Source organism: Bufo bufo, chromosome 2, assembly GCF_905171765.1.
Source record: "Bufo bufo chromosome 2, aBufBuf1.1, whole genome shotgun sequence".
In the NCBI taxonomy this organism is placed as follows: Eukaryota; Metazoa; Chordata; class Amphibia; order Anura; family Bufonidae; genus Bufo; species Bufo bufo.
In genome coordinates, this window is record NC_053390.1 from 112,226,269 (window position 1) to 112,253,566 (window position 27,298).

Here is a 27,298-nt window from a genome sequence, read left to right on the forward strand (position 1 = left end):
CAAAATCTATTAAAATTAAATATTAACTTAACAGTTTTTGTTAGAAAGCTGTATAAAACCGTACTCATTTCTACCATGGCCAAATCTGGAATCGGAGTATGACACAGGCTGCGACATTGCACCTGGTATGGCAGGAGATGGTCACAACTATTCTAACTGAGGTAGCGACAGACCACCAAGAAAATTTTGGCTGCCAATACCAGAGAAGTCACATTCACTACTCATGTGGGTAAGAGTCTATATTTTGGGGGTGTTTTTTTTCAGTAGCATCTGCAGGAACAAATTAGGCGGAATTAAAAAATAGGCCTGGATAGTAAAAGATTTTTTATAAGAAAACTCACATTTTAAACACCGCTGACGATCTGTCGAACAGCATATGTATGGCTGGAAGTAACTTCTGTGCTTATTTCGATTGTAAAGAAAAATGGCTATGCAAGTACATGCAGTCATAGGGACCCGTTGTTTTTTTACTAGTGTATATCATTGCTCTCCAACCCATGTACTTCAGCTAAAGTGGAATCACAACTCCCAGCATGCCCTGCCACCACAGCTGGAGATAGACAGATTAGAGACCTGGCGTCATATAACAGGTTACATGATCTGATGCTTTCCTACATTTCATCTTCCTTTCTGAAATCTGAAATCTCATAAAACTGGAGCTGAAGCTAGACCAACAACAAATAAATTATTATTTTTTTTCAACTAAAACAAAAGGTATATTACAAACAGCATTTTGATTACATAAAAAGGAAACATTCAAAGTTAAGGAGGTATTCTTATCTTACACATTTATGGCATATGCACAGAATAAATGTCACCACACACTTGCTTGGCTGTACTTGGAACTCGCATAGAAAAGACTGCAGAGCGCCAAGGATGTGCCGCCACCTCTCCGTCCACAGCAGTCAGGACATGGAGACAGGGCAGGACCCACATCTATCAGAAATATATGGCATATGTGTGGATATGCTATAAATGACCACGCTGAGAATACCCCTTTAAAGAAAGGTTCATTGTGAGCAGAAAAGCAAACAAAATGAGATCCAAGCTCTCCATTGATTTGGCTTTTGCCTCAGCAGCAAACACATCGCCAACAGTGATTACTGGACCCTTTAAGACTTAACAAAGCGGACATGAGGCACATAGAGCTTCATTTAACACAGGTTGAGGCTGGCTTAAGTCTTCTTCTCATGTTGCCTGCACAACTTTCTTTTCCCACTGGTGACAAAACACCTGTACATTATAGAACGTTTCCGTAAAATATTCTGCTCTTTTCCTTAGATTTCCCGCTATGGTCCATCTAAGATCCAAGTGAAATTGCTGCAGGAGGTAATGGATCATGCAGCTTTCTTCGTGCATGTGCCTGGCATGTCTTGAAGGTTAATTTTGGACCTAGGAGAAAAAAAAAAGTGCATTTCTTAATAAACAGAGATCTCACATGTAATCAAGAGAATAGACATATTAAAATATTAAATCCAGTGACAGTAATGCAATCTTAAAAGTCTTCCCTTCCTTGATCACTGTACAGTGCCGTCACGCGAGTGCTGGGTGTGATGTCATGAGAGATAACAAATATCAGGTGGTGGAACATTTTTGGTTCACCATTTTTAAATAAGTATCACTTACAGATGTGGTATCAGAAATGCAGTTTTCTATAGAAATAGTTGTAGAAAAAAAAAAGTCTAAAAATGTTCAAAACACTATTTCAGATTTTTCCAATGTGACAGCCCTTGGTTTCCACCTACTTATGTGTGCTGATTACCACATGTACCCAGATGTTGGCAGCTGCAGATCCTATGTGCATGCTGCTGATACTCAGAGCAATAGAACTAGATTGAAAGGAAAGATGTCTGGCCCTGTCAATGGGGGAGGGGGTCTTCTTGAGCAGCACTTCGCTGCTCCAGAGCGTTTGATTAGCTAATCTCTAAATAGTGATCCATAAAATGATTACACCAACTAGGGCTGAAACGATTACTCGAATTAATCGATTTACTCGACAAAAAAAAATCCTCGAATCGATCGAATTGATGATTAGTTTGTGCCATGTGACCACAGAGTGTGAGTGAAGAGCTTCCTATTACTTACGTTCCATGGTCACCCACCTGCTCGCACAACGCTGCTTTGGATCCTGACGTACACACATCGTTAGGACATTTTAGTTCACTGGTGCTGCAGCTGGGCACTGATGGCACTGGGGGGGGATAGTGGAGCCAATGGCACTGGGGAGGGGGGGGGGGGAAATAGTGGAGCCAATGGCACTGGGGAGGGGGGGGGGATAGTGGAGCCAATGGCACTGGGGAGGGGGGGGGGATAGTGGAGCCAATGGCACTGGGGGGGGGGGGGGGGGGATAGTGGAGCCAATGGCACTGGGGAGGGGGGGGGGGGGGTAGTGGAGCCAATGGCACTGGGGAGGGGGGGGGGGGATAGTGGAGCCAATGGCACTGGGGAGGGGGGGGGGGATAGTGGAGCCAATGGCACTGGGGAGGGGGGGGGATAGTGGAGCCAATGGCACTGGGGGGGGGGGGGATAGTGGAGCCAATGGCATGGCACTGGGGGGGGGGGGATAGTGGAGCCAATGGCATGGCACTGGGGGGGGGGGATAGTGGAGCCAATGGCATGGCACTGGGGCGGGGGGGATAGTGGGGCCAATGGCATGGCACTGGGGCGGATAGTGGGGCCAATGGCATGGCACTGGGGCGGATAGTGGGGCCAATGGCATGGCACTGGGGCGGATAGTGGGGCCAATGGCATGGCACTGGGGCGGATAGTGGGGCCAATGGCATGGCACTGGGGCGGATAGTGGGGCCAATGGCACTGGGGCGGATAGTGGAGCCAATGGCACTGGGGCGGATAGTGGAGCCAATGGCACTGGGGCGGATAGTGGAGCCAATGGCACTGGGGCGGATAGTGGAGCCAATGGCACTGGGGCGGATAGTGGAGCCAATGGCACTGGGGCGGATAGTGGAGCCAATGGCACTGGGGCGGATAGTGGAGCCAATGGCACTGGGGCGGATAGTGGAGCCAATGGCACTGGGGGGGGGGGGGGGGGGGATGCACTTGGGCTGATCGCACAGGGGGGAACAAAGGATATTAGGGACTGATGGCAGGAGGTCTGATGAGTTTTTATAAAGGAAAACAGTCTATTAATTCATTTTTTCTTATTAGATTACTTGATTAATCGTAAAAATAAACGGTAGAATACTCGATTACTAAAATAATCGTTTACTGCAGCCCTAACACCAACAGTGGGGAAACCAAAGTACTTTTAGTACATGTTTGGAACCATTTATCTAGTTCATTTATATATTTTATCATCAAAAGTTAATACAAAAGAAATGAAAATTCTATGCAGTATTACCTGTTGTGGACCATGTGGCTCTTGACTAGATGTCCAGCTGCCAAGGCAGCCATAAGGGAAAGCTCTCCTGCCAATACTGTGCCACAGACAATCTGTGCAAGCTGACAGGCATTTTTGCCAGGGTATTCAGAGCTCGCTCCTTGGACTCCTAGCATCTGTACATAAAAATAGAATAAGGAAGAGTTTATGAATATAGTACGATTTAAGCGGTTCTATAAAAATAAAAAAGCATTACGTGACATATTTCTGGTTTAACTAATGTCAATCAACACCACCACCAGATCACATCGTGCATTTACACTGCGCCAACAAGCAGAGAACTGCCCGCCTGTCAGTGGAGGTGAAGTGCTGCCTGATCTGCTGCCCAGAAACAACGATTGAAACTGATGAACGAGTGTTTTGTTAAGTTCAATGGGTTATCTACAGCAGCTTTACATGGGGAGATTCGTTCGTAATCTGGTCTAAATGCACACTTACACACGTATTTTAAAGACAATAGTTGCATAAAAATGCAAATGGTTGGGGGATGTGAAAAATGCTGCATGCTTCAGTCAGGGGTCAATCATTATAAGGATTGTCACACCAGGATGATCCCTTTTTCTTAAGCCGTGTTAGTGGATATGATCCGAGGAAGGTCCTCTGCCCGGAAACTGCTGCTATGAGCCATGCATTATATAAGGATGGACATTCATCTAAATGCAGCCAGGTAATACTACACTGCTCAAAAAAATAAAGGGAACACTTAAACAACACAATGTAACTCCAAGTCAATCACACTTCTGTGAAATCAAACTGTCCACTTAGGAAGCAACACTGAGTGACAATCAATTTCACATGCTGTTGTGCAAATGGGATAGACAACAGGTGGAAATTATAGGCAATTAGCAAGACACCACCAATAAAGGAGTGGTTCTGCAGGTGGCGACCACAGACCACTTCTCAGTTCCTATGCTTTCTGGCTGATGTTTTGCTCACTTTTGAATGCTGGCGGTGCTTTCACTCTAGTGGTAGCATGAGATGGAGTCTACAACCCACACAAGTGGCTCAGGTAGTGCAGCTTATCCAGGATGGCACATCAATGCGAGCTGTGGCAAGAAGGTTTGCTGTGTCTGTCAGCGTAGTGTCCAGAGCATGGAGGCGCTACCAGGAGACAGGCCAGTACATCAGGAGACGTGGAGGAGGCCGTAGGAGGGCAACAACCCAGCAGCAGGACCGCTACCTCCGCCTTTGTGCAAGTAGGAACAGGAGGAGCACTGCCAGAGCCCTGCAAAATGACCTCCAGCAGGCCACAAATGTGCATGTGTCTGCTCAAACGGTCAGAAACAGACTCCATGAGGGTGATATGAGGGCCCGACATCCACAGGTGGGGGTTGTGCTTACAGCCCAACACCGTGCAGGACGTTTGGCATTTGCCAGAAAACACCAAGATTGGCAAATTCGCCACTGGCGCCCTGTGCTCTTTACAGATGAAAGCAGGTTCACACGGAGCACGTGACAGACGTGACAGAGTCTGGAGACGCCGTGGAGAACGTTCTGCTGCCTGCAACATCCTCCAGCATGACCGGATTGGCATTAGGTCAGTAATGGTGTGGGATGGCATTTCTTTGGAGGGCCGCACAGCCCTCCATGTGCTCGCCAGAGGTAGCCTGACTGCCAGATCTGCCGGTAGTTGAACAAAATGTTGTAAAATGAGTTTAAAAAATGAATGTGCGTACTTGTAGGCAAGCCTGTTGTGGGGCCAGGGTGGTCCCGCCTCCCACTGTTCCGATCTCTATAGAAGGCATTGTGCAGCTGATGTACAAGTCCTCATTTGTGGGACCTGTGGCCTCCATCAGGGTGATGCAGTTTGAGCTTCCAACATTTTGAGCGGCATCCTGCAAAACAAGATTGAAAATGCTGTTATAATGTAGAAATAACACAGTAAGATTTTATTTTTGTATTTTGTATATTTCCAACAACTGACCTGTCCGCAGGCAATGTAAATTGCAGTCACAATATTGGCCGCATGTGCATTGTAACCTCCGATACTGCCAGCCATTGCAGAGCCAATCAAGTTCTTGCTGATGTTCACTTCAACCAAGGCGGCTGTAGATGTCTTCAGTAGCTGCAGATAAGAACGCAATTTAATGTCACACACCAAAACCATGAGACATTAGAGAATTTGTACAAGATTAGAAGAAAGGGACCACGTTTCCCCAGAAACAGCGCCACTCTTATACATGGTGAATGCCTGGTATTGCAGCTCAGATACATTCAAGATCTAAAGCTAAAAAAATAAATAAAAAAAATTAATGCTCCAAAATGAGCAATGACACTACTTTGTCGTCATCCCCAAATTTTGGAATGGGATGAAATAGATTTTTACCTCTCGCACCACATTTGCTGGTATAGTAGCTTCACAAACAACAGATTTTCCTCTGCCCTCTATCCAGTTGATTGCAGCTGGCTTCTTGTCCGTACAGTAGTTACCGCTAACAGCAAGGACATGGAGCTCAGGAAATTCTTCTTGTAATCTGGAAAGAGCCTTCTCAGTGCCCTGTACCAATTACATCAAAATCTTCATTACGCTCAGCAAACAAGAAGTGTCACAATTCCAGAAGTAGCGTGTGTTAGTTAACATACCTTCGATATCATGTTCATCCCCATAGCATCTCCGGTTTTGGACTGGAAGCGAATATAAAGATTTCGTCCAGCGACACTGGTCTGCAGTCTCCCAAGACGAGCAAACCTAGCAGAAAAGAGACACCAAGAGAACCAGTGAATTTTTGTGAGCATTTTAACCACATTTTATTAAAATGGTTCATAATAATAAAGTGGGCTTAAAAAAAATAGAAAAAAAAAAATATATATAGTGATCTGGACTCCGGATCTGCAGTACTACACATATATTACTGTAGATAATTGCCCAAAATCAAGGTGACAGATTCCCTACAGATGTCCTTTGTAGGAAAACCTAGATACAAAAAGTTTGTGGCGACCCCAAGGTAAAATTCTTGTGGTTTTGCAATGGTGCGACTTACTGCCATATCATTACTAGTACATGTAAGTGCACCCTACATGACTTTAAAGGTCTACATGTGGAGCTGTTTAGGTTACAAAGTGTGCATTAATATAAAAAAAAACTAATTTAATAAAAGGGATGCTGAAACCCAAGGAGACATCTGAACATTCAGTGCCAAATTTAGAAGACTAATGCTTACTTTTACTCGATTTGGTAAAATGTGTGCGCAAGAAATATGGACTACATTTCCACTTACCTGCTTGTGCTATCAAAGGTATCTTTTATAACTTTAAAACCCTCAGGACTGTCAAGCCAGTTCTTAACTTCAGCAGCATCGCATGCAGAAGGCAACCTGACAACTGGTCCACGAGTCATGCCATCAGCAAGGATACGGCTGTGGGCACCTCCACCCAGCTATGAAGAAAGGACAATAGAAGCTCAGTATTTGCCACTTACTGGCTCAAAATTGAAAAGGACTTTCTAAAGAAGGTTCTTTGAATAAATCTCACCAATATGGCTCTGCAGCCTCGGTTGGTGCTAGCCACAAGGCAACCTTCTGTTGTAGCCATAGGAACCTGAAACTCTTTATTATTCAGGAGGAGAGGACCTGCCACACCAACAGGGATTGGCATATACCCTATTACATTCTCACAGCATGCACCCATTACCTGGAAAACAAAATAATGCAGGCTTAACACATGAACTATAGCATGTAAATACTAGCAAAATAAATGTATGACCTATAAAAAAGAACCAGACACAGATGTAAAAATATCGACTTACCAAGGAGTAATTGTAGTTTTTGTAAGGCAAGTTCAACATGGCCGTTGACTGAGGCAGCTTGGGAGCCAGCATTTGCCTGCGAATAGCAACTCCTCTCTCCGGTGACTCCATCGTGGACTCCAGCTTATAGGATGGGATGTGTTTAGCATTCACCAGCTTGATCACTTCCGCATCACTCAAGTACCGGGCGCCTTGCTACAAAGGACAGAGTGAGAAATCTGGTAAGTGATTCATTTAAGGAAACTGCAAAATACAAAGCTACATCTCTCCTTTTTAAATGTATTACATCACTAATCTCCTCTGACTAAGGCCCCATGCACACGACCGTGCTGTTTTTGCGGACCGCAAAAAAACAGAATCCGACCGTGTGCCTTCCACAATTTGCGGAACGGGCGGCCCATTGTAGACATGCCTATTCTTGTCCACAAAACAGACAAGAATAGGACATACTATATTTTTTGCTCGGAACGGAGCAACGGATGCGGACAGCATTGAAGTGAATGGGTCCGCACGCGAGCAGCAAAAACTGCGGCTCGGATGCAGACCCGAAAAACGTGTGCATGAGGCCTAAGTGCGTGTATGTGAAGCTTTTTCTCTACTGATCCCATGCTTGCACCTCTTCAATAGTAAGCAAATATTAAGAGGGATTATAAAAAGTGATTATCCTGGAGCTGAGATCTTGTTCAAGTCAGACACATCCACTTTACATCACATCATAGCATTCTTTAGAAATGTTGGCCCATATTGATAGGATAGCATCTTGCAGTTGATGGAGATTTGAGGGATGCACATCCAGGGCACGAAGCTCCCGTTCCACCACATCCCAAAGATGCTCTATTGGGTTGAGATCTGGTGACTGTGGGGGCCATTTTAGTACAGTGAACTCATTGTCATGTTCAAGAAACCAATTTGAAATGATTCGAGCTTTGTGACATGGTGCATTATCCTGCTGGAAGTAGCCATCAGAGGATGGATACATGTTCTCATTCTGTTTACGCCAAATTCGGACTCTACCATTTGAATGTCTCAACAGAAATCGAGACTCATCAGACCAAGCAACATTTTTCCAGTCTTCAACAGTCCAATTTTGGTGAGCTCGTGCAAATTGTAGCCTCTTTTTCCTATTTGTAGTGGAGATGAGTGGTACCCGGTGGGGTCTTCTGCTGTTGTAGCCCATCCGCCTCAAGGTTGTGCGTGTTGTGGCTTCACAAATGCTTTGCTGCATACCTCGGTTGTAACGAGTGGTTATTTCAGTCAACGTTGCTCTTCTATCAGCTTGAATCAGTCGGCCCATTCTCCTCTGACCTCTAGCATCCACAAGGCATTTTTGCCCACAGGACTGCCGTATACTGGATGTTTTTCCCTTTTCACACCATTCTTTGTAAACCCTAGAAATGGTTGTGCGTGAAAATCCCTGTAACTGAGCAGATTGTGAAATACTCAGACTGGCCCGTCTGGCACCAACAACCATGCCACGCTCAAAATTGCTTAAATCACCTTTCTTTCCCATTCTGACATTCAGTTTGGAGTTCAGGAGATTGTCTTGACCAGGACCACCCCCCTAAATGCATTGAAGCAACTGCCATGTGATTGGTTGACTAGATAATTGCATTAATGAGAAATAGAACAGGTGTTCCTAATAATTCTTTAGGTGAGTGTATATATACACACACACACACACACACACCATATAGCGGTACATGTAAAATGAACGTAACTAGTTTTAGATCAGCAATGTTATTTTTTCTCATGCAATTACCCTCTGCCCTCTTACCTCTGGGTTTTTCAGGATACGAAGACATTCATCAATGGGTCGGGGCTCTGTTGGCATATCAAAGTTTGTTTCCTTTTCCTCTTCACTTGAATCAGCTGACGATGAGGAGTCACCCAGCATAAAGTTAGCTTTGGGTGAATTTTCAAGTGGCAATGGCTTTATGACCGCTTCTGAGAATGCACAGACAGAATTTAGTTAATAAAAAATAATAGGCAACTCAAAAACATTCTAGATTAGAAACAAGAAAAAAAGTTTGTAATCATGGTTGTAGGTATACCTTTCTCTTCCTTTGATGAAACGTCTTCTACTTTACATTCTTTTGGGGTTGTTTCTGGCACAGATTCCATTCTGCAGCAATGCTCCACCTGCTTCTTCTGCACAGTGACTGGAGAGGTGATAGGGTTCTTCAAGGACAGGGTAGACTCGGTCTCCGTCTGCTCAAAAAATATGTACTTGACTGCCAAAAGAAGCGCAAGACCCAGTGTTATGACCTGTTCGATGTCCATGGTGATCATCCTGTGGAATACAGATAAAGCACTGTCAGATGTTTAGGCTTAAAAAAGCTGATTCTTGCTAAGTTTGGTGGACAATTTCATAAAATGCATAATTTTTACCTGTGTGACGAATTAAAAATAATAATAATAATAAAAATACTGCACTCACCTAGACAGATAGAATTGCCAGAGAGGCATGTTGGGCTCAATCCTTTTTGGCATTGAATCGTCTAAGCCAATGGTAATCGTGTGATCTGAAATGGCAGTGCTGTTCTGAGGGGACGGTTCACTTATCCACCGACTGTGAGCGTGGACCAGGACCAGACCTAGGGACTGAATTGTAGCAGAATTTTTTTAATTTTAACCAAATTGCTTTAATAAAAAAAATACAGAAAAAATTACCATGATCATCTATTTTCTGTCACGGTAAAACGGTGGTCCCACAACAAAATGCAAATGTGCTCACAGATAGCAATTAAAGATTACTACAGAATCCTTACCACAAAGTACACAAATCAGAATCAAAATCCATTCCCAAAAATGGATGCAGCTGAAGAGGAGCGACACTCACCATGATCATCTTCACTCTCTGTGTGACAGGGTTTGGCTTGTTGTCTTCCTCCTCTTCCAACACATTTCCAAACTGAGTAAGCTGCCAGATTGGACGCCCCTCCCTGCTTTCCCTGGAAAGCTGTTAAAAGATGAAAGAAAGTTCTTCATCTACAAAACGTATACCTCCAGGCTACAGAATAAACTGGGACAACTATCATGCGTGATTATTAGCTGTTGTTAAGGTGCGTTTACACTGCGCCGACAAGCAGATGATTTTTGGGAAGGAGGCGTTCCTTCTCGACAATGGGCTGCTGTTCAGTGAAGGTGAAGCGCTGCATTTACATACAGTGATCGCCTGAGCAGTAGGAGGACGAGTGACGTCTACTGCCATTGCTCGTCCTCATACAGCCGCTTTGTTTCTGTCTAGTCTACGCAATCTGCTGCCCAGAAATGATTGTTTAGCTTGTCCGCATGAACGACCGTTTCACCTGAAGAACGAGCATTTGGCTTGTTCGCTGGGTGATTTGTGGCCCCTTTAGACTGGGAGATTATCGGGCCGTGTAAATCCAGCATAAGATGAGGTACTGCAGCTTTAAAACACTCACCTCCAGCACCAATGACACGCAGGCTGGGAAAAACGTCATGAAGGCAAAATAGTTTGCTAGGATGGACATGCAGCCAAAACAGCACATTATCTCCAACTGGCGAACGCCTGCATAATGAGGATAATTTCACATGTAAATTACAGGTAATAACAGGATGAACAACATAAACATAATCACAACGAAGATATGAAGACTGAAAAAAATGTAAGCTCTAGAATCCTTTAATGTAATTGAGCCCCTTTAATGCAGATATCACACCTGCGTTCATAGACTCGTTAGAAAATGGATAATGGGTAACAATGTGCAAACGTCAGTTGTCACAAGCCATCATATGTTTGGCTGCCTTTGCTTTAATTGCATGTGAATTGTAAACCTAGAACAATTCTATATGTGCACCGACCCTATGTACTCTGAACAATTCCTTGATACATTTTGAGACTGTTAAGCCAAGACTAACTTGTAACTGGATGTAAGAAAACTCTAAGACTGCTGTCACAGTGTACATGTGTACACTTTTTTTGTAACGTTGTAAGAATAGCACGTACAGAGGCTGCCAGCAAAAAAATAAAATCATACACTGCATGGCATGCGCCTGTCAACATGGAAGCCCACTGGTGACAAATGCCACTGTATGCCTATACAGTGGCATCTGTCAAAGGTATAAGTTGGAGAATCCATCCCCCCACTCTTCCCCCAGGTGACGCTTCTCAGGCAAGACGATGCTAAAGGAAGATGTTGTGTGTATTATTCTGCTACTAACCTGACATTGTTCCCACTCCAATCACTAGACATTCAACAAGCGCATCCAGGGTGAATGTAGGCCCCAGGATGGCCATGCCACGAGCAATGTTGTCTCGAACTTCGTCCTGGAAAAAGATTTTTTTTTCTTTTTATCAGGTAAAATTACAAGCGTGATTTACATATAGTAAACCCAAACGTTTACTTACGGGCATTATTTAGGTGCTCACCTGTGAGTTGGAGCTAAGGGCAAATTTAGCTAATGCACTGGCCTTTGAGAGATCAATAAGCAGCAGGAAAAAAGGAAGAGCCTCACTGCAGAAGACAAAAAAGAAAAAAAAGTTACATATACATATAGATGGCAAAAAGATAAAATGGACCAACAGTGACCTGGGTGCTATACTTACTTCAAGCCTGTCAGTTCTTTATCCAGGAAATGAATGACCACTGTGCTGAAGACAAAGCTTGAAAAGATGGTGAAGAGGCCAGCAATACCTGAAACGTGATTAAATGTCAATGACAGAAGCAGATCAATCACACTGGATTATGGAGCTCAAAGGACACATATACTCACCTAAAATGTATTTAGATCCAAGCTGCCTGAGGTTCTGAAACTGAAAGTAGATGTAGAGGATGGCAATGCACCGTGTGATGGTTAAGATGATGATGTCGCTGCTTAGTACATCCTGGAAAAAATGTGGGGAAAAAAAAACACGTGAAGAGGCCACAGGCAAGTCATGCTAAATAAATACACACCGTAGAAGAAATAATACATAATATGCTCCTCCATATTAAAGTACTAGCACCAAAGGTTGTGGACACTTTTGGGAGCATTATTATTATTGCAATCTAATAATTTGGGGCTAATAAAAAATTATTTTTTAACAGTTTTTTTAACAATATTAGAAATTTTCTGTTTCCCTTCTAGAGTTTTGTGTTTCAGTACAGGCTCCCTGCTTCACTCTGACTCCATCAGAGAACTGCTCTGATGGTCTGATCTGTAGCCCTTACAGCTCATAAACACTAACTAGTGCTAAACTGGTATCGGTTCGATAAGAATTTAGCTTAAACAAGTGTTTATGTACTGTCAGGAGTTCAGAGATAAAGGCTACAGATCCAGGGGACAAAGCAGCCTTCTGATGGAGTAAGTGTGAAGCAGGGAGCCGGTGCTGAAACTGAAAGCTGTAGAAGGACAACTAACTGTTAAATGTTTAATAAAGACCAACTGAGAAAATGATTTTTAGCCCCAAATGAGTAAAATGCAATAATATAAATGCCCCCAAAGCCTTTAAGACTATCTCTTCCTCACAAAGGCTTATTTCACCCGATATCATCCTGTCTGACATCTCACACAAAAGCGTTACATGCCCATGAGTGTATTTTACAGAAATGCATATAAAGCATTATCTGGAGGCTGGATTCACACTATAATAGCAGAAAATACCAACGTCCATGTCATACCCATATAAAACTAAGTACAGAGAATAATGCAGGGATGCCAAATTACTCTATAATAACTTCCACACACATGAATGGGGATCTAGCCAATTTTTAGGTGGCTTCTGCTAGGATTTCTAGAGCCCTACAGTAATGTAAAGTAAGACTTAATATGGCAAAGTGTCAGAACTTACTTCATCAAACTTGGGGCACTCATAGTTCCAGCCGCAGATCTTATCATTCCCTGTGAACATGTTCATGGACATCATGCAGATGGTGATGGTCACCGTACCCACGATGACCTCCCAGGGATGGGAAGCCACAAACTGGCCATGCATACGAAACAATCTGGACAACATCTTCACGGCTACTGGTGACCTAGGGAAAGAGGAGAGGATTATTTCCTTCGAGTTCAATAACCTCACATGCCCTGTATGAACAGGAGAAACCAGAGACTGCTTACTTCTTACAACCACAGCATCTAATCTCAGAAGATCAAATGTACAAATGTACAGTGCTACTTCTACACCCCACTGCTGGACCCAGCCACTTTAAATTCCGGAGTTGGGAATACCCCTTTTATAATGATAAAGGCTGACGTCCACAGTAAAGTATTCTTGCAGTTTGTGAACAGGAGGCGGTCAGGCTTTACTGCAAACTTGCTCAGTTTACAGCAGGACTTTCAGTCCAAGATCCCAATGACTTTCACTTTCTCTCCTGGACGTAACATCAGCTTGTCCTTCAGGACCTCCTGTCTGCATCAGATATCATCTACATTCATCTGAATACACAATCCACCTTGACGAGTGACTACTCAGGGCCTTGAAGTCTGTACTTTTCACCTGGTTTACATATAACAGAGATACGTACAGTTATACATTACTGCAGAGATGGCCAACCTGCGTCTCTCCAGCTGTTGTAAAACTACAATTCCCACCATGCCCTGCTGTAAGCTGATAGCTGTAGGCAGTATAGGCATGCTGGGAGTTGTAGTTTTGCAACAGCTGGAGAGCCGCAGGTTGGCCATCCCTGCATTACTGGAACCTTTCTACAGACTAATCATTATCATTTTGTCCTTGGACCCAACCTGCACCAAGTTCAAGAACATACAGATTCCCAATGAACACTGGGGTCATACTTAGAAATTCTTGTTAATCTGATCTACGAGGACAACATTATAGAGCTCATCACTTTCTCCTATGACATCTGGAAAGAGTACAGAGGAGAGCGACTAAACTGATAAGGGGCATGGAAGGGTCTAAGGCCTCTTTCACACTTGCGTTGTCCGGATCCGGCGTATACTCCACTTGCCGGAATTACACTCCGGATCCGGAAAAACGCAAGTGTACTGAAAGCATTTGAAGACGGAACCGTCTTCCAAATGCTTTCAGTATTACTATGGCACCCAGGACGCTATTAAAGTCCTGGTTGCCATAGTAGGAGCGGGGAGCGGTATACTTACAGTCCGTGCGGCTCCCGGGGCGCTCCAGAATGACGTCAGAGCGCCCCATGCGCATGGATGACGTGATCCATGCGATCACGTGATCCATGCGCTTGGGGCGCCCTGACGTCACTCTGGAGCGCCCGGGGAGCCGCACGGACGGTAAGTACACTGCTCCCCCGCTCCCCGCTACACTTACCATGGCTGTCAGGACTTTAGCGTCCCGGCAGCCATGGTAACCACTCTGAAAAAGCTAAATGTCGGCTCCGGCAATGCGCCAAAACGACGTTTAGCTTAAGGCCGGATCCGGATCAATGCCTTCCAATGGGCATTAATTCCGGATCCGGCCTTGCGGCAAGTGTTCCGGATTTTTGGCCGGAGCAAAAAGCGCAGCATGCTGCGGTATTTTCTCCGGCCAACAAACGTTCCGTACCGGAACTGAAGACATCCTGATGCATCCTGAACGGATTACTCTCCATTCAGAATGCATTAGGATAATCCTGATCAGGATTCTTCCGGCATAGAGCCCCGACGACGGAACTCTATGCCGGAAGACAATAACGCAGGTGTGAAAGAGCCCTAAGTTATGAAGAAAGATTAAAATAATTGAATTTATTTCGTTTTGAGAAGAGACGTCTAATGATTAACCTTTACAAATATATAAATGGGCCATACAAAAAATACGGTGAAAAACTGTTTCATGTAAAATGCCCTCAAAAGACAAGGGGGCACTGTCTCCGATGGGAGAAGAAAAAGTTCAGTCTCCAGAAGCATCAAAGCTTCTATACTGTAAGAACTGTGAATCTGTGGAATAGACTTCCTCAGGACGTGGTCACAGCAGGAACAGTGGATAGTTTTAAAAAGGGTTTAGACGAATTCTTAAAAGTAAACAACATTAATGCTTATGAAAACGTGTAGAAATCCGAGTCTCACTTCCTTCTGGGATTCGCATCCCCGCCTATCCCTTGGTTGAACTTGATGGACATATGTCTTTTTGTAACCGTATTAACTATGTAACTATGTAACAGACATAAATGGCACATCAGTGCTCCTGACTACATCTCAAAGGTGCTGTATAAGATTGGTGGAGGACAATTATGTCCCATCAGAGTCAGAGTCGTCCTGAATGACAACGTATTTCTTTTTCATTGATGACGCCTTTCCAGCAAATACATTTTTGTATTTAATCTTGACCTTTTTTGTTCCATCTAAATTGCAATTAAAAAATAATAATTCTGGAGACATATGTAACCTTCTCCTCTACTGAAGGACAAGTGGTAGACACCCAATGTAAAAGCAATCATATTCCATGAAAGAGATAATACATTTCTAATAACTCTCTTCACTAGTGACAAATCACCCTAAACGAGATCTTAGATCTTAGGATACATGATATCATATCAATACCTTAGACGCATATCCCCAATCGGTAATAAAGGAGCAGAACTGTGAGTAGTCACCAAGATGAGGGTGCGTGCTTCCCAAAGACTGAACTCCAAGGTATAAGACAAGTAAAATAAGCAGCTCCACGTAGAAGGCTAAATACTGTGCAAATTTATTCACAGATTACGTTTCAGCTCCTCATTGGAGACATTTACATGCAAAGTAAATCAATGTTACAGCTTACACTCTGAATATATTAACAAAGCTCTGCTGCTCATTGAAGATAAAGAGAATCGGAGCCGAAGGAAAAATATTAGACTTAAAAGGACATCCACAGCACTTTGCGCCAGAAGCTTTAAGGAAAGTGGCGCATGAGATTTTCAGTACTCTCCTAGGCCCAGAGAGGGCAGCAGGAATAATGGTGGAACGCATCCATCGCGCATTACGCCCCCAAACCGAAACAGGGGGAACCCCCATGAGATATTATATGTGGATTGATATCATATGTGGACACTTATCAGATTCTCACGGCTGCTAGAGAAAAAGAGCCCACCATATATGCTGACACTACCATCCATTTTTTATCAGGATCTAGCCCCAGCCACCCTTGCCAAGCGAAGGATCCTATGCCCATTACTAGAAGTGCTGCGGTCAAAGAACATACAATACTCATGGTTATTCCTGTTTGGGCTAGCGGTGTGGCTGAACGGCAGAAGACTCACGATACACACACCGTCTGACATTATGACAAATTATGGGCAACGATGAAGATACCACCGCTGCAAATTCAATCCCGGATGCCTATGTTGGATGAGCAGGAACTTCCTCAATTGCCCAGGTTAGAGCCCTGGCAGACGGCGCTCAGAAACCAAAAGCCTAAAGAGAAGAAGAAGAGCCCCCAGGAAGGCGACCGCGCCTACTTGACTTCCCGTTCTTGTTTTTTTTGTTGCCTAGTACAAGGTCCTAAAGAAGGACGGTGGAGGTCGCAGGTCACAGTGAAGGTTTGGGGTTAGTGACCCACCAACTTATGCTCTGGAGCCCAGTCCTTCTGTTATGCCATTGATGTCCTGTTATTTTTATGCTACTTTTACTTATTTGAGATGAAGCACTTGAAATCCAGTATGTACTCAGTTTTGTAAACAGTTTTGAATAAGCTCGGAAAAAGCAGCAGGCTGTGTGCATTCCCCTGGTCCCGGCCATGAATGGTTCCGCATACACTCCGCAAAAAAAACTGAACGGACATGGAAAGAAAATACGTTAGTGTGCATGAGCCCTAAACTATAATGGGGACCGTTAACCTAACTATAATGCCTCGTTAACCTTTATTGAATCGAGCACCATATTGCTGGTATATAAGAGTGATCTGGATCAGAGTGCCATTTACCATAAATGTCCGATCCGAAGGCCAGGCATTTAGATACCGGAGGGGATAACGGGAGAACGGAGCGGCGCCGCTCTCCATGGCAGCATACTTAGTTCACAATGTTTTTCAAGGTGAAAGGTCCTCTTTAACCCTTTAGGTGTTCCACAAGAGTTATTGGCAAATGGAGATGAAATTTTTGAATTTCAATTTTTTGGCAAATTTTCCATTTTAATCCATTTTTCCCAGTGACAAAGCAAGTGTTAACAGCCAAACAAAACTCAATATTTATGGCCCTGATTCTGTAGTTTACAGAAACATCCCATATGTGGTCGTAAACAGCTGTACGGGCACACGTCAGGGCGCAGAAGGAAAGGAATGCCATACGGTTTTTGGAAGGCAGATTTTGCTGGAGTGTTTTTTTTTTACACCATGTCCCATTTGAAGCCCCCCTGAGGCACCCCTAGAGTAGAAACTCCAAAAAAGTGACCCCATTTTAGAAACTATGGGATAGGGTGGCAGTATTGTTGGTACTAGTTTAGGGTACATATGATTTTTGGTTGCTCTATATTGCACTTTTTGTGAGGCAAGATAACAAGAAACAGCTGTTTTGGCACCGTTTTTTTTTTTTGTTAGTTACAACATTCATCTGACAGGTTAGATCATGTGATATTTTTATAGACCAGGTTGTCACGGATGCGGCGATACCCAATATGTATATATTTTTTTTATTTATGTAAGTTTTACACAATGATTTCATTTTTGAAGCAAAAAAAAATAAAAAATCATGTTTTAGTGTTTCCATAGTCTGAGAGGCATAATTTTTTTAGTTTTTGGGCGATTACCTTGGGTAGGGTATGATTTTTGCGGGATGAGATGACGGTTTTATTGTCACTATTTTGGGGTGCGTGTGACTTTTTGATCGCTTGCTATTACACTTTTTGTGATGTAAGGTGACAAAAAATGGTTTATTTAGCACAGTTTTTTTTTTTTTACGTAGTTCATCTGAGGGGTTAGGTCATGTGATATTTTTATAGAGCCGGTCGATACGAACGCGGCGATACCAAATATGTATACTTTTTTATTTTTTTTTATTTATGTAAGTTTTACACAATAACAGCTTTTTATAAAACAAAAAAAAAATATGATGTTTTAGTGTCTCCATATTCTGAGCCATAGTTTTTTTTTTTTTTTTGGGCGATTATCTCAGGTAGGGACTTATTTTTTGCGGGATGAGGCGACGGTTAGATTGGTACTATTTTGGTGGGCAAACGCCTTTTTGATCGCTTGCTGTTGTACTTTTTGTGATGTAAGGTGACAAAAAAATGGTTTATTTAGCACAGTTTTTATTTTTTATGGTGTTCATCTGAGGGGTTAGGTCATGTGATATGCTTATAGAGCCGGTCGATACGGACGTGGCGATACCTAATATGTATACTTTCCCCCTCCCCCTATTTTTTACCAATTTTTTTTTACTTTATTTGGGGAAAATGAAGTTTTTGTTTATTTTTACTTGAAACTTAATTTTTTGGGGGGAAAACTTTATTTTTTCAACTTTTTTTCACTTTATTTTTTGTCCCACTTTGGGACTTGAACTTTTGGGGGTCTAATCCTTTACAATGCATTCCAATACTTCTGTATTGGAATGCATTGGCTGTATGAGTAATACTGTGTGTAGAGGGTCTGGATCTCACAGGCTCGTCACCCGAAGGCAGAGCAGATGCCTCAGGAAGGCATCGCGCTGCCTTCCATGTCATCGGGTCCCCCCCACAGCCCCATGGGGACCCGATGGCACCACAGCCGCCGCACCAGGTAAAAGCCGCAAAACGCAGGTCTGAAATGACCTGTGGTTTGCGACGATCGCCGACAGGGGCCGGGGTGGGGGGGGGGGGTGTCACGGGACCCCCCGCGTATTTAGCCATTTAGCCAAGGTGCCTGCTCAATGATTTCAGCAGGCATCATGTTCCGATCGCCGGTGATCGGAACACCACATGACGTACAGTTTGTATTGATGACCTATCCTCAGGAAAGGGAAAAAAAACAGAAGATGACAGCAGCATGTCCAAATGAGCAATGCTTGATAAAGCCGAAACGTTGCACATGGAAGTTCAGTGAATAAAGGACCCTCATTTGGACATGCTGTCATCTTCTGTTCCCCCCCTTCCCCCTGATCTGTTGACCATTGAGGATCGGTGGTTTGGACAAGCTGTTGCATTCCGAGGGAGTCATATAAGGTGCATGGTGCTGCTCTGAATTATTTGTTACTACTATCCTCAGGATTTGTCATCAATATCTGATCTTTGGTGATCTGACATCCAGTACCCCCGCTGATCAGCTGTTTGACGAGGAGGTGGCGCTCCAAGGGAGGACTACTTCTTCTTCATTACAATGCCCATTGTCCCAGATGTCTTGGCGATGCAGTGTAATTACTCCGTTTACTTGAATGAAGCACCACTGAAAGGGAGAAGAGGAAGCAGCACTTGCATTGTGCGCCACCTCCTCTTCAAACAGATGTACTGATCAGAGGATCCTGAGGATAGGTCATCAACATACAGTCCTGATCAAAAGTTTAAGACCACTTGAAAAATGGTAAAAAAATCATATTTTGCATGGCTGGATCTTAACAAGGTTCCAAGTAGAGCTTCAACATGCAACAAGAAGAAATGAGAGTGAGAAAAAACATTTTTTTAGCATTCAATTTAATGAAAACAACAAATAAACTGAAACCGGCTGTTTTTCAGCTGATCCAAATTTTACGACCACATGCCTTTAAAAAGGCCAAATCTGTGCAAAGATGTGGATTCATTGTCATTTTCTGTCAGGTAGTCACACGTTGTGATGGCAAAGGCAAAAAAACTCTCCCTTTTTGAACGTGGTCGGGTTGTTGAACTGCATAAGCAGGGTCTCTCACAGCGCGCCATCACTGCTGAGGTGGGACGCAGTAAGACAGTCATTTGGAATTTCTTAAATGATCCTGAGGGTTATGGAACAAAAAAGTCAAGTGAAAGACCCAAATAAATTTCATCAGCACTGAGCCGGAGGATCCAATTGGCTGTCCGTCAAGACACTGGACGATCCTCGACCCAAACTAAGGCCCTTACTGGTACTGACTGCAGCCTCATAACCATCAGACGGCATCTGAGACTGAAGGGCTTCAAAAACAAAAAACGTCTTCAAAGACCTCGTCTCCTTGGACGCCACAGAACTGCTCGTTTGGACTTTGCAAGAGAGCACCAAACATGGGACATTCAAAGGTGGAAGAAAGTTTTATTCTCTGATGAGAAAAAATGTAACCTTGATGGTCCTGATGGTTTCCAACTTTACTGGCATGACAAGCAGATGCCACCTGAGATGTTTTCTACGCGCCACAGTGGAGGGGGCGCCATAATGGTCTGCGGTGCTTTTCCTTCAGTGGAACAATGGAGCTTCAGGAAGTGCAGGGGCGTCAAACGGCCGCTGGCTATGTCCAGATGTAGCAGAGAGCATTCCTCATGACTGAGGGCCCTCGTCTGTGTGGTAACTACTGGGTTTTTCAACAGGACAACGCTACAGTACACAATGCCCGCAGGACAAGGGACTTCTTCCAGGAGAATAACATCACTTTTTTGGCCCATCCTGCGTGTTCCCCTGATCTAAATCCAATTGAGAACCTTTGGGGATGGATGGCAAGGGAAGTTTACAAAAATGGACAACAGTTCCAGACAGTAGATGGCCTTTGTGCGGCCGTCTTCACCCCTTAGAGAAATGTTCCCACTCACCTCATGGAAACGCTTGCATCAAGCATGCCGAAACGAATTTTTTAAGTGATAAACTATAACGGCGGAGCTACTCATTACCGAGTTCATGTTTGGAGGTTGGATTTCTGTTTTGGGGGGGGGGGGGGGGGGGGGTTAGGTTTTTTTTGGAGGTGTGGTCCTAAACTTTTGATCAGCTGAAAAACAGCCTGTTTCAGTTTATTCGTTGTTTTCATTAAATTGCTCAAAAAATGTTTTGGCTCACTCCCATTTCTTCTTGTTGCATGTTGAAGCTCTACTTGGAACCTTGTTAAGATCCAGCCATGCTAAATAGGATTTTTTTTGCCATTTTTCAAGTGGTCTTAAACTTTTGATCAGGACTGTATACTGCCTGCAGCATCTCTTTAATACATTAGGTGCATCTCTGCCCTGCCATGTGCCAGAAATGCCAGGGGCTGGGACAAACTTCAGCTATAACTTCTACTAGTTTCTGGTGAAAGTGTAAATCCAGCAGGCCACACAAAGCAGCACCACCTCCTTCTCGAAACTTAAAAAGTCACAAATTACGGCAGACAATTGTGGCACAAATGTCCCACCATTGAATCCTCTCTATAATTTCTACATCACCCATGTCAGAGAGGTAACCACAAATTCCCAGCATTCTCTTCATTCATGGGGGGCCCCGTTCTTGAGACAGGGGCAGGGCCAGAAGAGGGATATTCTGTCACACAAATGTCCAGGTGAAACAACACTTTCAGTTTTTTTTATTTTATTATTTCAACACCATCCCTGATGTCAGCCATAGAATAAATTGAACTGACAACCCCTTTTAACTGCATAGCCAAAAAATACATTCTAGCATTAAAGAGGTTCTGTGGTCCCAAGGTCATTTTGTTATGTGCTCCTAAAGCCCCTAAAAATGCATATTTATGCCCCCAAACACCTTTTTTTCATGTGGTGCCTCTCCCTTTCTGGGCATCAGAGCGGCTCAGCAGGAATGTTTACATTCAGCACTTCCTGTTTACCACAGGAAAAACAAACCTAACTTGCTGTGCAGAGTGAGGAGCCACAGGCTGGCACCGCCTGCCATACGGTCCAGTATGCAGCAGCCATACCCCGCTTCATCTTATGTGGCCATGTAACCAAACCCTAACATGAATACTGCTATTATCCTTATATGCATTGCTGGATAACATCAGTGCCCCCCCACAGGTGATTCCCTCACCAACTGCACTGAACAGCCTGAACCACCCAGCACACCAAAACACATCTGTATCTAATTCTATCATGTGTGATACTGCCTGCTGATCTGTGTATCTAATCCCATCTTGTTTGCTACTGTCTGCTGAAGGTTGTATCCAAGTCTGTCATGTCCAATACTGTCCGCAGTGCCTCTATCATGTGCAAAACATGAGCCTGTATCAAAGCTGCTCATGTTCGATATCAACTGCTTAGCTGTGTATCTAATCCTATCGTTTGATACAGTCTTGTGCAGTGGGTATCTAAACCTATCATTTATGATACATTGTACTGCAGGGCCTGCAACGGCCAGGGAGGCAGAGAACGGGACACTGCCAGAAGGAGAGTTCATCTGGAGTGAGGCCACGTGACCGGACTCCGGAACGAGAAATCAACAGCGTGGCGGAGGGTAAGTATAGAAGCTTTCTCTTGAACAGGTTAGTTTAAAAGGCCACCTAAGGGGGTTGGCCCAGAGAACCCTTTAAGGGCAGAGAGGTTCCCCTCCTCCTTACTTTAGAAGAGAGGAGGTGTTCACTTGCTGCTGATATAACACCACCCTAAAAGCATCTTCCTACCGTTCAACAGATTGCACGTAAGGGACTGAACTAATGAGTTTCATAGCTCATAGTAACTAGTGCAGGGATCAGCAACCTCTGGCACTCCAGCTGTTGTGAAACTACAACTCCCAGCATGTATACTTGCTCAGCTTTTCTAAGAAATCCCATAAAAGAGAATGGAGCATGCTGGGAGTTGTGGTTTCACAACAGCTGGAGTGCCGAAGGTTGCTGATCCCTGAACTAGTGGATTGTTAGAGAGATTTAAAACGGTGATCTATGATGACCCAGGGGCCTGTATATGGTTCTTGCACAAGGGCCCCTAAGGGTCTGTCCCCACCCCTACCTGAATGCTTTGATGCTGTCTCACCACCAGGGAAAAAAGCGTCAACAACTACACAAAACAATAAAGGGGGCAGAACCCATCCCTTTCGTGTGCCTCTTATAATAGAAAATAAAATAGAAAAAGACCCAAAAAAAACCTTCTCCCCCTTTCCCTGGCCAATAGATAGTCAAACATCAGCCTCACCCACCTAACTAATTCTTCTGGCACTCCAAATCGGTCTAAAATTGCCCACACTGAGTCAAATACTTTAACTGAAGCCCTCTAGGAATGGATGGGGTTAAATTCTGAATAATCTGTGCATAAGGGACCAGAGGTCGGGGATTCCCAGTGATGGAAAGTTCAGCTCTAAGATATCCAAATGCTGTCATGTTCTCTCCACTCAGCAGCTCTGAGGGATTAGAAATACAAAGGAGAATTGGACTTCCCCAGATTCCTAGATTACAGGCCGGAAGAGCTGGTCTGGAGCCGTCTGTCACAGGACACGGTCAGGAAGCTTCTGACAGATCATTACATGCTCCTGACTAGGGCTGCAGTAAATCACTATTTAAGTAATCGAGTATTCTATCGATTAATCGTAAAAAATAATGGAGTAATCTAATAAGAAAAACCTTAAAATAACGTATTGCTTTATAAAAATGTCCCCCATTCCCAGTGCCTCCTATGCCATCCACCATGTCCCCCCACTCCCCCAGTGCCATCAGACCAGGAGCCCCTCCATGCCATGTCCCCTAGTGCCCCCATGATGGCACTGCCATCAGCCCCTTCATCCAGATTGCCATGATGTCCCCTTCCCCAGTGCCTCCATGCCATCCACCATGTCCCCCACTCCACCAGATCAGCCCCTCCATGTGCCAAATCACAGGTGCCCCAATAATGTTATACATGCCAAATCACAGGTGCCACCCCCCCCCCCCCCTGCTAACTTTATACTTACCTTTCAGTAAGACACATGGCGTCTGCACTGGGGACCCGACATCACACACAGCGTCAGCCAGCGCGCGGACCATGTGTGAACGCAAGGTCCTGCAGCGCGGAGAAGCTTCATTTCACTCACGCTCTGTGGTCATGTGATTTGCCTCGATTACATTGATTAAATCGATGAATGGTTTCAGCCCTACTTCTGACAAACAGGGGCCAAGGAGACTTCAGAAATATCATCTGACAGCGCAGTCCTGTAGCTGGAGATTCATTAGCAGGATGCCACGGCTCGTGGTCAGCCCGGAGTTATGAGGAGGAACTATGGTCGGTAAATTCAGGCCACAGAGATGAAGTATAATAAGGGGGTTCACACCGGGCAACAACATTTATGGGGGTGGAGGGGTTAAATGAGTAAGTCCTTGTTCACTTCTCCGGCAGGCTGTTCCGGCACACAGCAGCCTGCTGGATCCGCCAGATCCCCGCTGACTGCAATGAGGTCTGGCGGGGATCTAGCTGATTTCTAGCATAAATGCCGGGTTTCGGACAAAAAAACAAAACAAAAAAGAAGCGCTGCATGGCGGGGGACAGCTGGCCTTTGGGCTGGATCTCCTTAACGGAGATGTGAACGTAGCCTAAGGTTACAGTCAGGTTTTCTGATGCAGTTTTGGAAGCCAAAATCAGGAGTGGATCATAAAAGGAGAGAAAGTATAAAGGACAGATACGAGTTCACTTCTTTTTTTTTGCAGTGGCGAGCTGGTAACTAAAAGTGGCCCCAATGTTGTAGGTGGGTCCAAACTGTCAAAACACAAGTAGATGGGGCCAATGCAAGTAGGCAGGGTCAGTGATAGCATAGTGCAGCACAGAACACCTCCGCAGAAGCTGTCCCTCCGTGGTGATCATCAACAGATGCAACGTTCTGTCCTCCTCCAATTGTCTCCAATATGGATGTGGAGCAGGGGGCTCAGGAGGCGAGATGTGGGCCACAACACCAGGCCAGCCCTGCTGCCTGGACATCCTTTAATAATGACCCCTATATAGTTCCCCCAGTAGTATGTACCCGGTCAGCGGCAGTAAGGAGGGCCCAAGTGGCCCTGGACAAAGCGTGACAACTCCCTGTAGGGCCTATGGCCAGTCCACCCCTGCTTTTTTGTATTCTCTCCTGATTTTGGCTTCCAAAACTGCATCAGGAGACCTGACCGTGTGGCTGTACCCTTACTCTGTGCCCAATCTGCACATATAGTGGCAGAGTTACTAATACTAAGATTTAGACAGGGCAAACGCAAAGGGTATTCCAGCTTTTCCATCAGCAGCCAGTGCTAGAAACTAAACAGTGGATGGAGCCAGAAGCAGAAGGCGCCGTCCTCTGTAGTGGCCATACTGGCGTACTGCAGCACGGTGGCTGATGCTGGGCGAGAAATCTGGCGCACCTCTAGACACTACGTTTATACCACATTAGTTGGCTTAGGGCGGCGCCTTTACACGCTAGTTATTCCTTGTGGATAGGATACTTTCTATAACTGGAACGCCCCTTTAAAGGGTTTCTGACGCTAGAGTTTTCCGTATTCCACTGGCTGACGTTGGCGATGCACCTAGCTCTGCTATTCTAATGATTCTCCGTGCCCCCGTTACCGTAGAATTCTTACTTTTATAATATGTCAATGAGCCTCTAGGAGCGGGGGGGGGGGGGGTTGGGAGTTGCTCCTGCACCTAGAGGCTCATTGACATATTATAAAAGTAAGAATTCTACGGTAACGGGGGCACGGAGAATCATTAGAATAGCAGAGCTAGGTGCATCGCCAACGTCAGCCAGTGGAATACGGAAAACTCTGGTGACAGAAACCCTTTGAGTCCAGCAGAACGCGGTCGGTGGGGGAGCTGGCAGGCTGCAGGGAGAAGAGAAAAAATAACAAAAAAAACTGACAACATTATAATATAATTATGCTATTTATACCACACACAGTAAAAATAAATCTCTCAAAATAATGTTAAAATTGCTTTTTTTTTTTTTTCTTTCTCCCTAAAAGTAAAAGAATAAAAAAGTTATATAATACACTATAGGAAGTCTAAAATGGTTCCTAGAAGAAGAAAAAAAAAAAAAAAAAACACACACCCCTCTATAACTCATCCCACTAATTAAAGGTCTCATACCGCTAAATCACTTTTACTGGTCCTTAATTAGGCTAAAATGAGTCATGTCTCTAAGGGGTTAAAATGCACTTTGGTCACCTGACTTCTGCCGCAGCTACATTTACTTCAGACCTAATGTCAAAAATCTACAATAAAATGCGGATCCCTCGGTCCGTGAAAACCACCAACAGAACCCGGACGCCGTCTATGACCGGTCAGGGGTTTTCATGGATCGTTGGCAGGAGATATTTCTTTATATAGCGCCACCATATTCCGCAGCGCTTTACACTCAGGGCGTTCACGTACAAAACAAAAGACACCGCAACGGAACTGGCTAATATACAACTGAGACACTGGGAGCGAGGGCCCTGCTCGCAAGAGCTTACAATACGTGTTGAGCGAACTTGTGTTTTCAAGTTCGGGTTATCTAAGAATTCCGTTATGGCTTCAGCTACCACGTACCGTAAGTTATGGCGGAATCCACAACGGAATTCTTAGATAATCGGAATCTTGTACGCCGAACTTGAAAACACAAGTTTGCTCAGCACTATTTACAATCTATGAAGCCCATTTCATCCTTAGCAGCGTCTGGGGAACACGGACCAAACACGGATGATCCACTGACCGTCGGATGGCCTTGGGGCCAGTAGCAGGTCTAGGCTCAGACCACCCAGCTGCTGGGATTTGTAGCCCTGGGCAAATACAAAGTGTACTGGTAAAACCGACACAACACAGTGTGAACAGAGCCGTACTGACTGTGTCCTCTGCCGCCACACCCGGCACACAACGGGCTACCTCACCTACTGGTAAGCTGCAGACAACGGACGGCGTGCGCGGTCACATCACGTGTCATGCGGGACACGCCCCTTTTGACATTTGTTTATACGGTGAACGCTTTAGGTGCCATATTTGTCAGCAAATGCCACACTGGAGGGTCCAGGAGCCCCCGGAGAGTATGTGAATGTATTCATGTCACACCCGCACGTTGTATGACTGATCAGACGACACACACCGTTTATTACGGTAACTTACAGAGCGGAGAGTATTGGCTCGCCGTCTAGCGCCCCCTCCCGGTCCAGAGCTGTTACTGATCACTAGCGATCCCTGGGGGTCACCTCCGGTCCATGGTTCCCTCAGACCTTGCAGCGACCAAACCGTAACCTCATCGCTTCCTGACAGGAAGAAGCCTACAGCCTCCCCGATGAGGACCCAACTACCAGTTACGCTCGGGGCTGTCTAACACAATGCCTGTTTCAAATGACCGAAGCCAAAGTCACTGCCGCCAAGCGCACACACTCACCTTCAGGAAGGTGGATTCGGTCTTGACTGGCCGGGCGGCGGCGATGACTGGAAGGAAGCGGCACTTGATATGGCGAGCAGCTCTCCCGTTCGCCGCCGCAGAAGCGAGTGAACGAGCGCGTCACCTGACAGCAGCCAAGTGACAGAGCCGGCAA

At 44.8% G+C, this 27,298-nt stretch overlaps 1 protein-coding gene across 2 annotated transcripts; it reads right to left on the bottom strand.

The window, feature by feature from the left end:
* Positions 1 to 260: 260 nt before the first annotated feature.
* On the bottom strand, positions 261 to 27,298 carry LOC120992446 (3-hydroxy-3-methylglutaryl-coenzyme A reductase). Of its 2 annotated transcripts, none has more exons than XM_040421428.1 (20): positions 27,145 to 27,298; positions 12,937 to 13,120; positions 11,880 to 11,991; positions 11,713 to 11,800; positions 11,536 to 11,620; positions 11,328 to 11,433; positions 10,568 to 10,674; positions 9,982 to 10,101; positions 9,580 to 9,743; positions 9,194 to 9,432; positions 8,917 to 9,086; positions 7,143 to 7,337; positions 6,869 to 7,027; positions 6,616 to 6,773; positions 5,981 to 6,086; positions 5,724 to 5,894; positions 5,322 to 5,462; positions 5,074 to 5,232; positions 3,359 to 3,513; positions 261 to 1,392 (listed from the first exon to the last, which is right to left on the bottom strand). In XM_040421428.1, exons 2-20 carry the CDS (start codon positions 13,099 to 13,101, stop codon positions 1,338 to 1,340), a joined length of 2,655 nt encoding a protein of 884 aa, XP_040277362.1. In that variant the 5' UTR covers positions 13,102 to 13,120; positions 27,145 to 27,298; the 3' UTR covers positions 261 to 1,337. The 2 variants fall into 2 exon arrangements, with proteins under 2 accessions (XP_040277362.1, XP_040277363.1); XM_040421429.1 differs by lacking the exon at positions 27,145 to 27,298 and adding an exon at positions 26,877 to 27,044.